This window comes from Cydia splendana, chromosome 14 (assembly GCF_910591565.1).
Source record: "Cydia splendana chromosome 14, ilCydSple1.2, whole genome shotgun sequence".
In the NCBI taxonomy this organism is placed as follows: domain Eukaryota; kingdom Metazoa; phylum Arthropoda; class Insecta; order Lepidoptera; family Tortricidae; genus Cydia; species Cydia splendana.
The window spans coordinates 11248764-11263674 of NC_085973.1; the positions used below are offsets into that span (position 1 = coordinate 11248764).

At 40.2% G+C, this 14911-nt stretch overlaps 1 protein-coding gene across 14 annotated transcripts in view; it reads left to right on the forward strand.

Moving 5' to 3' along the window:
* LOC134796685 (apoptosis-stimulating of p53 protein 2) overlaps positions 1 to 14844 on the forward strand; it is a 288939-nt gene extending 274095 nt beyond the window's left edge. For 12 of the 14 annotated variants that reach the window (XM_063768850.1, XM_063768849.1, XM_063768848.1 and 9 more), the window contains 10 exons: positions 4615 to 4796; positions 7598 to 7742; positions 7836 to 8669; positions 8777 to 9133; positions 9268 to 9915; positions 10880 to 10962; positions 11660 to 11775; positions 12029 to 12130; positions 12630 to 12832; positions 14518 to 14844. In XM_063768850.1, the coding sequence (XP_063624920.1) occupies positions 4615 to 4796; positions 7598 to 7742; positions 7836 to 8669; positions 8777 to 9133; positions 9268 to 9915; positions 10880 to 10962; positions 11660 to 11775; positions 12029 to 12130; positions 12630 to 12832; positions 14518 to 14550 (2703 nt within the window). In that variant the 3' untranslated portion in view covers positions 14551 to 14844. The remainder of the gene's footprint in view (positions 1 to 4614; positions 4797 to 7597; positions 7743 to 7835; positions 8670 to 8776; positions 9134 to 9267; positions 9916 to 10879; positions 10963 to 11659; positions 11776 to 12028; positions 12131 to 12629; positions 12833 to 14517) is intronic. The other 2 variants (XM_063768844.1, XM_063768846.1) reach the window with 2 other exon arrangements.
* Positions 14845 to 14911: the final 67 nt, after the last annotated feature.

Genomic DNA, 14911 nt, shown 5'->3' on the forward strand with positions numbered 1-14911 from the left:
CCAGCCTTCGGTATAAATAATACCTTGACCTTGTTCCACTGTTCTGGTAAGTGTCCCCAGGCATAACTAGCTCTGAAAATTCTAACCAAATGCGGGATTAGGACTTCAGCTCCTCGCTGCATTAGCACAGGGCTTACTCCGTCCAGGCCGCACGTCTTGTAAGGTTTAAAGGAGTTTATAGCCCACTTCACTATCCCGGGCCTTATGACGAGGGCAGCCTGCCTCCAGTCCTCCGGGCGAGGCCTGTGCAGGCCTCTGACCACCTGGGACTGGTGCGACTGTCCTGCCCCTGGGAAGTGAGTTTCAGCTAAGAGCTCCAAAGTCTCCGTCTCACTAGCAGTGAAGGAGCCATCATGCCTCCTGAGAAGGCCTACTTGATTGCTTCCAGCTTTGGAGAGTATCCTGTGAAGTCTCGCTCCTTGAGGCGTATTTGCAATTTCCTCGCAGAACCTCCTCCATGACGCTCTCTTAGCTTTCCTAATCTCTTTACTGTATTCATTTAGGGCTTTCCGATAGACCTCCCACTCCCCTGTCCTCTTAGCCCTATTGAATAACTTGCGTGTTTTGTCCCTGAGCCTCCTAAGGTTGGAGTTCCACCACGGGACCACACGTTTAGTAGATTTGACCTTGGGAGCACAGTTTTCTTCAAAGGCACTTACAATGCCATTTGAGACCACCTCTACCGCAAGTTCTAAACTCTCCCGCGTTTTGATTACCTTCCCTGCGGATTCCAGATTACGTTCTAGGCAGCTCCTGTAGCCTTCCCAGTCAGTCCTCCGGGGATCCCTGAAGATGACCGTTTGAACGCTGAGAGAAAAAGATATATTAAAACAGATGTGCTTATGATCTGACAACGATTCTACATCACTTACCCTCCAGTTCTGAATATGCCTGGCTAGATTTGAAGATGCAAAAGTCAAGTCCAAAACCTCCTTCCTAACCCTAGTGACAAAGGTGGGTGAACATCCTATGTTTAGAATTTGGAAGTTATTGCATAGAAGAAAGTCATGTACTGACTTTATGTCATATGTATGCACTTGTGCAGATGGGTGTACAGTGAAAGAATTTAATTTCCGGACCAATGTCGTATTACCCTGTCACAGTTATAATCAATATGAAAGTCGCTATCCTCATACTTGTCACTGACTGAGACAAGGTACAAAATGGTGTTGAAATTAAATTTCTTGACCGTACATTTCAAAGAAAGTTTTTAAAACATGATTAGTAGGTATCACAGACAAGACATTCTCCAGACTGAGCATAGTAAGCTCTACCCCCTCTGGCACGCATACGGTAGTTATACTTCATTTTCGAGTCGAAAGTGTCTTTGTGTGACGTCCGTGTCTTTGAACGGACCAATCACGGCACGGGACCTCGCTCACCTCGTCCCCCGCACCCCCGTATTTTTGGCAGCATCGGTTTGATGAAATAATTGCTCTAAACTCGGTCTATGAATAGTAAGGACAAACTAAACTTTATAGGCAAAGTCGCATATATATCATCCAAGTTACCTATACTGACTTGTATCCTTGATACGCAATAGTCTAGTCACAAAATTAATTAAATATCAAACAACTGGGACAGTCGGTCGTAAAACTGGCAATAAGGCTGAGTCCTCTGTGAGGTGCGTCCCGAAGTGCCTGTGCACTAATTATACGATCCCAACGGTTGGGGTAGGTCCTTGGTGAAAGCGTTGAAAAGAATTTAAGGCGTTTTAGAACCACACCTTTATAAATGAAATGTTACGCATTCTAGAACTAGATATATGTATTAGTTATCTAACGAAAGAACCGTCGGTCATGAAACTCAAAAATAACCCAAACCATCGGTGATAGACTCATGTTCAGTCTGCGTAATCTCGTGTCGAGTCGTACGGAGATTTTGATTCTAATTTCTTCTTTGTCTTTTTCTGTCTCAGGCACCCAAAGACTGTGTAGGTAATTAAATGCCAACAATATTGGCAAGTACAGTAAATTACGTGGGGCAGGTTTAGCAGACACAATACAATTAACTTTCAGGAACAGAAGATTATTTTTCTGTACCTGTATGAGACTTTAATAAAATATGGTGGGTATTTACTTAGACTCTCCGATTTCTACATTTACAAATTATCTATCTTTATCTTCAAAATGACGTTCGTAAAATATGGTCGTAATTCAACTCCACACATTAATTATAAGTTAGAGGTGGCTGCCATAATAAACTCGTTAAACAAAGTGCAAACTATATAACTAGAGCACTGGAAACTATTTAATTTTCGTGAGATCGCTTTAAAAAGTTTATATCGAACGTTTAAAGTTTAAAAAGGTTTTTTCGTCCGATATTAGTTTTACCGTCGGCAGTGGGACGTTTTCCGTCCCCAACTGACTCCGTAATAAGTGTTCCCGTGATTTACGAAACGGCTCGAATGGGCGATCTTATTTTCTTACGAGATTAAAAACATAAAACGTTATACCTGTGATATTAAAGGCGTGTTAACAAAAACGTATGCCGCCTAAATGCTGCTATATTAGGTTTTACCCTCGAGGATTGTGATATTAAACTGTTACAATCGTTAGGGACATTCTCGTTAAAACGGATTCTCTTTTTTTTCATGTAATTGGTTGAGGTGAGGCACACGAGAATGGTCTGAATAATGAAAATGTCAGACTTGTAGTAGCGAGCCCTGAGAGCTTAGTTTATTAAAATTCTACAACGTATGAGAATTACGAAATTATGTTAACATTTTGTGTGATTTTTATTTATGTTAGAATAGATAAGCTGGTTACAGACATATTATTGTTCCAACATCTGTAGAATGTACATTACGTAGGTTAGGTATCTACACAATTACATCTATTCAATTATATAATTGTTGTCCTTCCAATACCCAATACTGTACTTTGTTGTGAAATATAAAGTAACTACTATAGAAATTTGCGGCAGCTAACATCCACGTCAAAGTTTTTACTTATAAATAACTCTATTTTATTTGCGTCATAAAATAATCAGGCGTTTCATATACGTAACCCTGGCTTGTAGGATATAAAAGTAATAAAACGTAATTTTTAGTAACCCGTTTTTCTGCGGTGGCAGCAGACTTCGCAGCGAGCGTTCCCAAGTGAGATGCCGCAGTAATATACAGCATTTTCATTGAGCACTGTGGCTATGACTATACCCAGCAGCCGTAGTTTTTTAATATTATTTATAGGTAACCATTTTATCTAGAGAGAGTATTTTATTTTGTACCTACATAGGTATAAAGAAAGAGTGGTAACTCCAAACATCAGTTTTCTTACCAAAACGCGCGTTATTTCGTAGTCGACATCTAATAATATTACTCTATCTATGGTATAAGGTAGGCAAGGTAGGTGGTCGTTCTGTCGCCAAAATAGTGTAGTTTTTATGTTTATGAAATTTATATGTATGTTAGTCTATAAGTTCAGTTTTGTGTTAGTTAGTTTCGGCCAAACTTTTCGAACAATCTTGTAAGTTTCGTCGCGCCAGAAAGCTTCGGCAGTTTTTTGGCCGCAGCCGTTCCTTCGGTCGGAACATGACTTTTATGCCGAAACCTACTTGAAGCCGCGGAATTGAAACTTTGGTCGGAGACTATTACGTGTTAATAATATACGGCATGAGATGACAGTGTGACAGTCTTTGATATTGGTGCTCTCGCTTTATCCTATGACGTAGTCGCTTCAGTCAGCACAATGCCTGCTGAAGCGAAGAAGGTATCCTATTTAATAAGCGCAGCTCAGCCTTACTAAAGTTAATTCAGTAGTCGCCTACGCCGATGCCGCAGCGGGACTGCGAAGGCGTCTCATTTATTCATTTCCGATCAGCCCACAGTCTGACCTATTTTACTAGTTTAGCATTTTGCCCTTTTATTGTGTTCTCCCAAGGTAACCTTTCACCTTGAGATTGTAACTACATATCTTTTACGCACATAAAATCAATTCAAACGTTGACGTGAACGTTGAAGTATGTACAGTCACCATACAGACATAAGTATTGGAGCGGAGGAGGTGCTCAATAAATTCCAAATAAGCGCTTTTAACTCTCTGACAATAGAGGCGTGTACGGATATTTGTGAGCGTCTTGGCCACTCCGATATATCTGATGGTGACTGTACAGTGAGCTGCGAAATTGCGTGGAGAAATTATGATTAAATTCATTAATAAATTCGCCATGCACTTTTACGGCTGATGGTACGTTAAATTAACTATTTTATTTCCCTTTATACTTTTATTAACACTGAGTCCAAGGTCGATGAACTTCATCTAGCTCCATCCCGACATAAATCTTAGATTTATTGCTTTCCCTTTATTGATTAGTAACTTAATAAATTTCATCTACCTCATTTCTGACTTAAAATTTTAGATTGAATAATTTTACGGTTTAGACTCACTTGTTTTTAGTCACTCGCGCGACATGTGACCAAGTGAGTCTAAACCGTAAAATAAAATTATTCAATGTTAGTATGTCTCACGACAGTTTAAATTGAATTTTAGATTCCTTAGGAATCGTTTTCATTTAGTTTCAATTATCCGCAGGTATTAGCATAAAACAATGTGTACCTACCTACCTTTTAAGTGTATTTCAAAAGCCTTAACTAGATTTTTATTTATTTTTCAGTACCGAAACAAGCTGAACGAGCAACAGAACGGCAGGCTGTCGGCGCAGCGGGCGGCCTTGGGCGCGCGGCAGGAGGAGATGCGAAGCATCGACCGCCGCGTGTCCGAGCTACAAGCGAGACTGCTTCGGAAGCGAGCACTCAACCGGCAACTAGCGGCAGCGCACCGACAGCCGCAGCAAAGGTGAGCGACCATGACAGGCTGCAACAGCGAGCGCTGCACTTTCGAGCTACAAGCGAGACTGCTTCGGAAGCGAGCACTTAACCGGCAGCTAGCGGCAACGCACTGATAGGCGTAGCAAAGGTAAGCGACCATGACAGGCTGAGCAGCGAGCGCTGCACTTTCGAGATATTACAAGCGCGCCTGCTACGGGAGCAAGCACTCAACCGACAGCTAGCGGCAGCGCACCGACGGCACCCGGGACGCACTATCGCGAGCGCCGAGCGAGAAATATCCTGTATAAGTCCCAAATATTTACTTTGTTAAACACTCGACTAACTAAATAAGTCGTACCGTTTCTAATGAACAATTGCATCTCCTAATGACTGTATAGTCATCGTAGTTTCAGGCTTCAAAGCTGAGCTTTTCCTTAATGAGATGTATTTTATTATTATTATTGTTTTTTTAATAGATATTTTTTGAAGTACAGTCATCAGCAATAGTATCTTACACAACTAGGGCCGCAAAAATATATGACGCGCTCTTATTGCGCTCCAAATAAGAACGTGTCACATATTTTTGCGGCCCTAGTTGTGTAAGATACTATTGCTGATGACTGTACTACGTGGTACTACTACCAAAAATGTATAACTGTCGCGTTGTCGATTCCAGAACTGAGGATATAATTATATCATTTGCTCGAGATCGTATCCACATTCCACGTAAAAATAGAACTAAAAGATATGAAAATCCCCATCTTTCCGTGTATGGTTATATATACAAGGAAAAACTTCATAATACGTCTCAACCAATATAAGCAAAGCTACTAAGTGTGGTTTATCCCTTCTATAATAGTGTTTTTTGTAACACTTTCACGGCGTATTATCGAACCCCTCATGCTGTCATGAGCCATGGCACTTACAAAAGCAAATACGGTGAAGTGAAGTGTTCGACCAATACGAGTATAGTTGCGTAGTGCTAATAAGGGATAAGGGTAACTAGTTAATATGACAAAGTTTGCGATCAGACGTGATACTAAGTTCCTATGCTATACTATATAAAAAAATGCCTTAGAATTAACAACAATCGAAAAGTTAGGCAAAATTCGTTCATAATTGATTAGATTCTTTTTTATCATTTCTGTACCCAAACCGTCAGTTACTCCGTAAAGATGGCATTTGTAACAACTATACTAACTAGTAAATATCGTTTTTCATAGTTAACGTAAATTACTATGTTAGCTTGAAATCGTATTCCAATAACTTGTCAAAGACAATTAATATAAAATGCGCTCCGCGACTTTATGAAATCCATTTCAACTTCTTCTATCGTGGCATGCAGCTGTGACCGTGTTCTGAATCGTAATGGTCGATTAATCGTATGCATTATCGGCCCGCAAAGGTCCGTTCCGTCTAGCTTTGAGGGAGTCCATTGAGTGGGAAATTGGCAATATTGCGTGTTTGTAAACCAATGATGACTGTGACGAAGCATGGGACACAGGGTTACCCATTTTGAGAGAATTGAACCCTTTATCCGTCAAAGTAAGCCCTTGATCGCATATGCAAGTACATATAAACTCGGGAAAATATCGGTCTGTATTAGGTAGTCGTCACCTTTGATCTGTACTACATTCGGCACGTACAAATGCAGATATTTTAAAATACAGGACTTAGGTACAAAGCTGTCGAATAAAAGTAAGCAATATGGTTTTTTTTATAACTAACACGGGACTTACGTTTAAATCAATATAATCTGTTTTTTTACAAGTAGCTATTCATTCTTAATTAATAAAAATAACTAACCCATTCCATCCCTAGTAGGCTAATAAAAAAATAATGCTCTGACACGTTGGACGCTCAATCTGTCCCTTCATGCTATCTCTAATTCCCATACTGCCCTCAATATGACGCTTAGGTACCTACGGAAATGATTTTGACCTCGATTTATATCAATTTAGATTTAGCAAATGATCGACTCGGGAGCTGGAACGTCCATCTATCATCATTGATACCCAGGTCGTTTATTATCCCCATTAGCTCGGGATTTTTCGGTATTTTTTATTGGCCAATCAATGAAAAATTAAGTGTAATTTTTTCCAAGGGTCGGGTGGCAGTTTTGAGATATACGTGTAGTAATTTGAAATAGGCGTAAGATCTTCGTGGTGTGTAAATACCAAAGCGGAAAATATCGGATACTTTAATTAGTTTTGTTTGAAAAATCTGGTCGTAATTATATAATTAATAAGAGGATGCATTTATTGAAAAATAGATGTTAAATGATATACAACATTTTAATGTTATACCTACCTACTATATTTTACAACAAATACAGATGACATCGAATGCTATTTATAACAAAACAATACACTCGGCCTCCGACAAATTGTCTCGTAAATCAGAATGCTCGGCGATATATGGCTATGCCGTCGTGCGAGCCAAAAGGGTTTAAGTCAGCTTGTCGTTTCATAATTTATAAGACTTTTGTATGACGGAATGCCATAACGAACTGGGGGTTCGGTTACAGATGTCGTGAGCCAAGTCTGCTTGTGCATATTTGATTCAATTCTGAGAAAAACGTTATAAATCGGGGGCACACACAAAATCGACAATGTTCTTGAAAAAATATCTATAGAAATGTGAAGAAGTTAGGTAGGTACAATATATCATTATAGCTCTACAGCTTACTTGATGTAAGAGGCTTAAACGTACTAAATCGATGAGCCTTCACATTTTCCCCTCGTGCGAATCTTTAATCTCCTTTATATTCCTGCCAATTTCCTTCTGGTTTCCTAGGAACAAGTAGCATTTTACTTTTTCAATTTGCAGAACGTCAAACCAATCGTCGATGCAGCAGTTGTCGGGGTACCCCGGTGCTCCGAAGGGTCAGCAGGCGAGGGGTAACGTGGCTGCAGTGGAGCCCTACAACCATGTGCCTCACGCACCTAGCCTCACGCATAACTCCAATTTTCAAGTAAGTCTAAGACATTTAAATACAATGTATAACCAGTTGGTTTATGTCAAGGTACCTAGTCTGACATGTGATAATCATTTACATATTTTCCAGGGAATGAAGCAAAACGTAATACAAAATAACGTGCCATTAAAACAGCTAACGCAAAGCGATAATGTGCAGAGCCATTTAACGCAACAGGAAGCACATTATCTACAGCAGAAGCAAATGATCAACCCGCTGTACAACGGCTACCCCCACCTACAAGGGCAAGAGTACCAGGGACAATATCCAAAACACGATGCCTACAGTCACGTGCAACAGGGAATCTCCAACGCGTACGATCAAAAGTCCATGTTCGACCATCTAAACAAATACAATGAGTATTCTAAACAACCTCAATACAGCCCTAATAGTACAAGTAGTTCTAATAGTAATCAAAACGGAAAAGAACTCAAAATTAACGAACAAGAGTTCTTACCCGAATTCGCAGCCAGTAAATCAGATCCAAAGTACCAGACATTGCCATATAATACAAAATTCCCTCAGACTGGTAAATTAAAACAACCGGAAGTTAACGGAAAAAATGATAGTCAAGAAAACAAGAATCAAGCTAATATTAACGTGAACCATATGACAGTACATTCTACGCCATTGTCGGTTGTAAATAAGAGTCTAGCCACCCCACTAAGTCAACACGAAACTACATATCAGCAGGAACATGCATATCAGTTGCAGAAATCAGATTCTTCTAATAGATGTAACCAAGAGGGTAAAGAAAATCATACATATCAACACAATTCTAGGCTAAGTCAGAGTAATAATAGTCAAAGTAATGATGGCTCGAAGAGCAGCGGAGGGAAAAGTTTACAGGGTAACGCTATGAAAGGAAACTCACCGAGCTTCGCGTCCACTACGACCACCGCTAGCAGTTCTATAGGATTCGGAGTAAGTATACCTAAGATTTAAAAGAGTATTTCATTTTATTTCGCTTTGTCACTTAGATGCTTATTCACACACCATTTGTAAATACCATCATCATTCATTCATTCCAGAAACCCGTATCGAGTGTAGCCCCTACATCGGTTCAGGTCTCAAGCGGGAAGCCATCACCCATATATCAGACATCCTCCACAAAGATTCAACCCGTCCAACCGCAAACCGTCCAGACCCAAAGCCTCGCACCCCCATCTAATCACATAGTTAGTAACACGGTCACTTCCCAACCCCAGATTGTGAGGAACTCCGCGTCAGGGCTTTCGAGCGGGACGGGTAGCTATCCCGGCCAGAACTCCTCGCAAAGCATCTTGTTGTCCCCTCCGCAAAGCGCTAGCACGCCGCTCTCCACGCCCGACGTGAGCGGCGCCGACAAGTCCCCCAAACCTGCATTACCACCAAAACCAACCATAAAGGTACGTGTGTAGATGAAACATAGTCTTATTTGATTTGCGCTTCTCTGCTTCTTTTATTTCTGCTATCAATAAAGCACAGCCGTGCTCTTCAAAAACATCAAACTAGATTTATTTATGCCTATTTTAATTTTCAGACCCCACCAAGACAGTCAGTGAACAGCGAAGCAGTCTTCAATCAAGCCGATACAAACATGCCCACGATTCCTGTTCCGGACTCGTCCAACGACAGCGAATCACAAAATCAAAAAGAACTTAGTAATGGCAGCAGCAGTAATGAAATGATTATAAAAGCACGTCCACTAACGATTAGAAAACCCCCGATGAGTGAACAGCCTAAGCTAAGGAACCATACTAATTCTAAAAGCGCGGTTAGCGTCAGTATCAACCGCCGAATCGAAATGCCTCCGGCGTTTTTATTCCCAGAAATGGATCACTTAACTTTAGATTCAGTGCCTATGGAAATGCAGAACGGCCTAAAAGAGAAAACGAAAAGCAAGGATGAGGTAGATAAGCTAATGAATAATAACATATCTATAAGTTCTAACGAGAAGAGTGAGGATAAGGACAACGTGTTGGATATAGCGGAGCAGATAAGTTCTGTCGACTTGAACGGTCAGGATTCTCAGAGTTCTGAGAATGTGCTGAGGCGGTCAAAGAAGGGGAACCTGAAGCAGGGCGGGAAGGCGCCCTTGGCGAGGCGAGTGAGCTTCGATCCCCTCGCGCTACTGCTGGATGCTAGTTTAGAAGGCGAGTTGGAGCTTGTCAAGAAAACTGCAACACAGGTTTGTTACATTTTACATATACATACATTAACATTTTGACCGCCAAAGATGTCAAATGGCGCGCGCGGCTGTAGCCTTCAACCTTCGTGCATTCCGACAAAGATAATTTGAAATAGAGAGTTACAGTCATGGTCAATTCTGTAGCTACTAGCTACAGTACATTTACTGCCATCTTTCGACAGAAAATAAAACTGTTAGAACGCCATTTGAGTTTGATCATTATTCTTTCACTGATCTGTGTTAACTTGTTAAATATTAATATTACGCCATCTACTCGACTGTAGCCCAAAGGTATGGTGCAATCGAGCGATGGCGCCATAAACTTCAGCCTACTCTCGAGTAGATGGCGTTAATATTAATATTTAACAAGTTAACACATATCGGTAAAAGAATAAGGATCAAAGTCAAATGGCGTTCTAACAGTTTTAATCTTCTGTTGAAAGATGACAGTAAAACAGTGGCTACATAATTTACTTTGACAATCCGCCTCTATACACGGAATACTCTTTGATTCCGCCAAGGTTCACGATGACGCGCCGCATACAATAGGCGTGGTGTTCAAGGGGTTAACCTCATTTTAAATAAGTTTATTTTAGTTGCGCTAGTTACGCAATGAGGCGCAGGCATTAATTTCATAAAATGTCTAAGGTCTCGACCGACCCCGACCGCTGATAATCAGATTAGATTTTAATTTACTTAGTTAAAATGAAACCCCACATTATTTACCTACTAGTTGGAGAATTCCAATTAAACAGAGTGCACGCGTATAGTTATCTAATGTGGTCCAATGAATCCCAGGGAGCGGACTCGCTGCGAAAAGAAAATGCTAACACTATAGCACTACTTTTACAAACCAATGCATGCAATTGTAGGCTTTATAACGGTAATTGTAAAGCTCATTATAGCGAACCGGCGACCATAACTAAAAATCCACTGTAGTTCATTCGTTAATTGTATATTTCAGGTGCAGAATGCAAGCGCTGCAAATGACGAAGGGATCACTGCTCTGCACAACGCCATCTGCGCGGGGCACTTTGAAATTGTCAAGTGAGTACCGGGAAATGTTACTAGATGGCGTTACTTGTAGAGTTACGTTTCGAATCTGCATTCCTAGAATAGGATGTTGGATATGGTTTCTGAAGAAACGGGATAGACATAGTTCTCGTTGTTTCACACAGATGGTGTTACATTTACTAGTCATTCTTTGAAAATGTATGTATATCTTATTATCTTATATTCTTAAGCAAACGACTTTAGACGGTGGCGCATATAAAATTTCGTACTACAACTTTCATGTCTTGCTTTCATTGCTTTATAGGGTAATTCGTCAGTAACTGGCCGCCCTGAACTAAAAATGAATGCTATTCACCTATAAACAGAATTCATTTTAGTATAAGGCAAAGACATAAATGTAACTCCGTATAAGATGAATAAAGTCTAAGGAAAAAACGTGCCTCGGAAATCAAGAAAAAGTCATTCTCGCATAGATGGCGCACACACCTTTGGCCTATGCTCGGCTAGATGGCGTTGACACGCACAAAAACTATCCTATGTCCTTTCCCGGGACTCAAGCTATCTCTATGGCAAATTTAAACTAAGTAAATCCGTTCAGCGGTTTAAGCGCGAAGAGATAACAGACAGACAGACATATTTTCGCATTTATAATATTAATTACCTATAGTAGGTATGGATTTGTTACAATACTATAATAATATATATTCAAAGCGATTTTTTACTGTTTCAGGTTTCTCGTGGAGCTAGGTTGTGATGTGAACGCGCAGGATTCAGACGGGTGGACGCCATTGCACTGCGCGGCGTCCTGTAACAACCTGCCGATGGTGCGCTTCCTCGTCGACAACGGTAAATATCTATTTGTCTCTTTATTACCTGACGAAATGTCCATTTTCGGCCATCAGAGACGGCAGACAGACCCCAATGTATTGTATAGATCACCATTACTCGTACATACCTACTTAAAGTAGGAAACAGGACCAGTATAACTAAAAATATCGCCGTTTAGTCGCAATATTTCTTTGATATTTTAAAATGATTTTCATCCAAATGCTCAATACGCGTTATACGTGTATTAAAAATGCAATTTTTGAATCTTCAGGTGCGTGCATATTTGCAACGACGCTGTCCGACCATGAGACGGCGGCTGAAAAATGCGAAGAGGACGAGGAAGGCTTCGACGGCTGTTCAGAATACCTATACAGTAAGTCAACTGACATTATACTTACTGGGATTTACAATAAGTTTCAAATTGAAATAACTCATTTTGTAAAAAAAATAAAAATGAGCGTGTTCCAAAAAAAAATACATTTCATTCATGTCTTCAAAATATTGACTTCTTGGGCTCATTTTACTCAGAATCATTTGTTCATTCACGCCTCATACATGCAAAAAAGTATCCCAAGATTTCCTTTCCAGATCGTCACATTCGCGTATGATTTTTTTTTATTTGTATGAACGTGACGCATTTGAAAAATATTTTTTCATACAAAATTTAGGGACACATTTTTTCATGTATGAGGCGTGAATGTACAAATGATTCTGAGTAAAATGAGCCCAAGAAGTCAATATTTTGAAGATATGACTGAAATGTAAATTTTTTTTGGAAAACGCTCAAATTGCAATTTGTGTTAAACCTAAGTTTGTGAAAAAATTAGGTACTAATATTTTTATTTAATTTTGTTTAATTTACTTTTTTCCAGGTGTTCAAGAGAAGCTCGGTATAATGAACAACGGCCTAGTGTACGGCGTGTTCTCGTACGCGGCGGCGCGGCCGGACGAGCTCTCGTTCGAGACGGGCGCGCGCCTGCAGGTGCTGCGCAAGGGCGACGACAGCGAGCGCGAGTGGTGGTGGTGCCGCGACGACAGCGGCCGCGAGGGATACGTGCCCAGGAACCTGCTGGGGGTTAGTACTACCACTGAATAAATAATATTACAAGGTACCTACAGAAGGTTCACTCTCTAACAAAACGTGTCTATTACGACAGATATGACCGCTAGGTGGCGCAAGCGCGAGCAGCGTCCATAGCGGTGCGCGGCAACTACTACTGCCGAAATTGGTGTGGGCCGCATGTACTTGTATCGCGGAGTGAGCCACGCCTGGTACCTACTACGATAATCGAGACTGAGGAATATGGCTTCGATGGAAGCGTTGCTTCTCCAAAGAGTCTAGTAGAGTAGAGTAGTAGAGACTAGAGAGAGTGGGGTCTTCAACTCGATAGGACATCTTAACGCTCAACGCAATAGAACATGCGAGTTTTCGTTGTGACAGGCCACGTGGGTTGCTGGCTGCTCACAAAAATTCGACTCTAGGCAGCTATGAATTTTTACTAATTTTACCAGCGGCCCACATGAGGCCGAGTGTTAAAATATTGGTAAATGAGTACCTATTCGACCTTGATACATATACCTAAAGCATCTCATTTATAGTGAAGCGTTGGTTCTCTATAAAGTCTATAAATAAGCTCGATACGAGGCCCTGACAGAATTGAAATTACGTTCTTCGTTCTAAATCTATCTTGATACGAGTATTTCTACAGTACCTACCTAATTGAGGTCTATACCTTGTCAAACATCGGCCTTTGAACTACAGTTCTACAGTTGGACCAAAAAAGTGTGGCCAAGTGGAAAACAATGCATTCCATACATTGAACAATTTTTGTTATGCTTCGGTTTCTTTGAAGTCAATTTTAGGCATTTTTAGTTGTCTTAAAGTTCCCCCACATATGTCGACGCGCATTCGGCAAAATCCGATAGAAAAAAGCTTTATATCTGCGCAATAAAAGTGAAAAAGTCGTCGTTCGGCTCGGCTCGCATCGGCCGGCGCCTGCCGACGCGTCGACGGCTTTTTCGCTCTTATTGCGCGGACATAATAATTATTTTCACCTCAGCAGCTCGAACAAGGGTACTTTGCTTCTTAAAAACAGTGAGCAAAATGCGATTTTGCTCACTAAGTCATTTTGTCTCACTCAGTGAGCAAAATGCGATTTTGCTCACTGAGTGAGACAAAATGACATTCCAGTGACCTTTATAGTCAAATCTCATTTCAACATGCGGTATACAAATAACTATTGTACATCAAGAGATCAAAGTTTGATATTTCTTCGAGTGCTTATTTTGAGTCCCGTGCAAGCGAAAGATTCTATAATAGATTCACGAGCGTAGCGAGTGAATCTAATTTAGAATCTTGAGCGTAGTAAGGGATTCAAAAGCGCACGAGATGTAAATAACTTTGATCTCGTGTAGTACACAAAATTTTTCACCCTAAGCAGTGAGAACATACCTAGAGGGACAGAGATAATAGAACCCAAGTATATCGAACTTGTATTAGACCCCGCATGTTGAAATGACATTTGACTATAAAGGTCACTTGAATGTCATTTTGTCTCACTCAGTGAGCAAAATGCGATTTTGACTCAGTGAGCAAAATCGCATTTTGCTCACTGTTTTTAAGAAGCAAGGTACCCTTGTTCGAGCTGCTAAGGTGAAAAAGCTTTTTCCTATCGGATTTTGCCGAATGCGCGGCGATATATATCTGGGGAGACCCTTAAATAACTTTCCACTATATTAACAGTGTGTTGTTTGTTCCAGTTATATCCAAGAGTAACCCCGCAGCAGGATTGAAGAAACAATGAAGCTTAAACAATATTATGACCTGATATCATGTACAGTTCTCTAATTTTTAAACTATTTATATAATTGTAATCTATAAAAATACTGTATCTATACAATTTTATCAGATCTAATATTTTGTACATATTTAACATAGTTCAAAACAAATGAGATTATGTTGTACATTTTATAAATATTTGAGTCATCGTTTAAATTGATCGTGGAAATTTGTATATTGTTCTTAGGATGCTGCAAATATTGTGAGATATTATACATAAATTGACAATACAAATATGAAGAAAACAAGTTTTTTGTTTAATTTTTACTTCATTATTTTATTATAACAATACAATATATATCATTTACTTCAAAG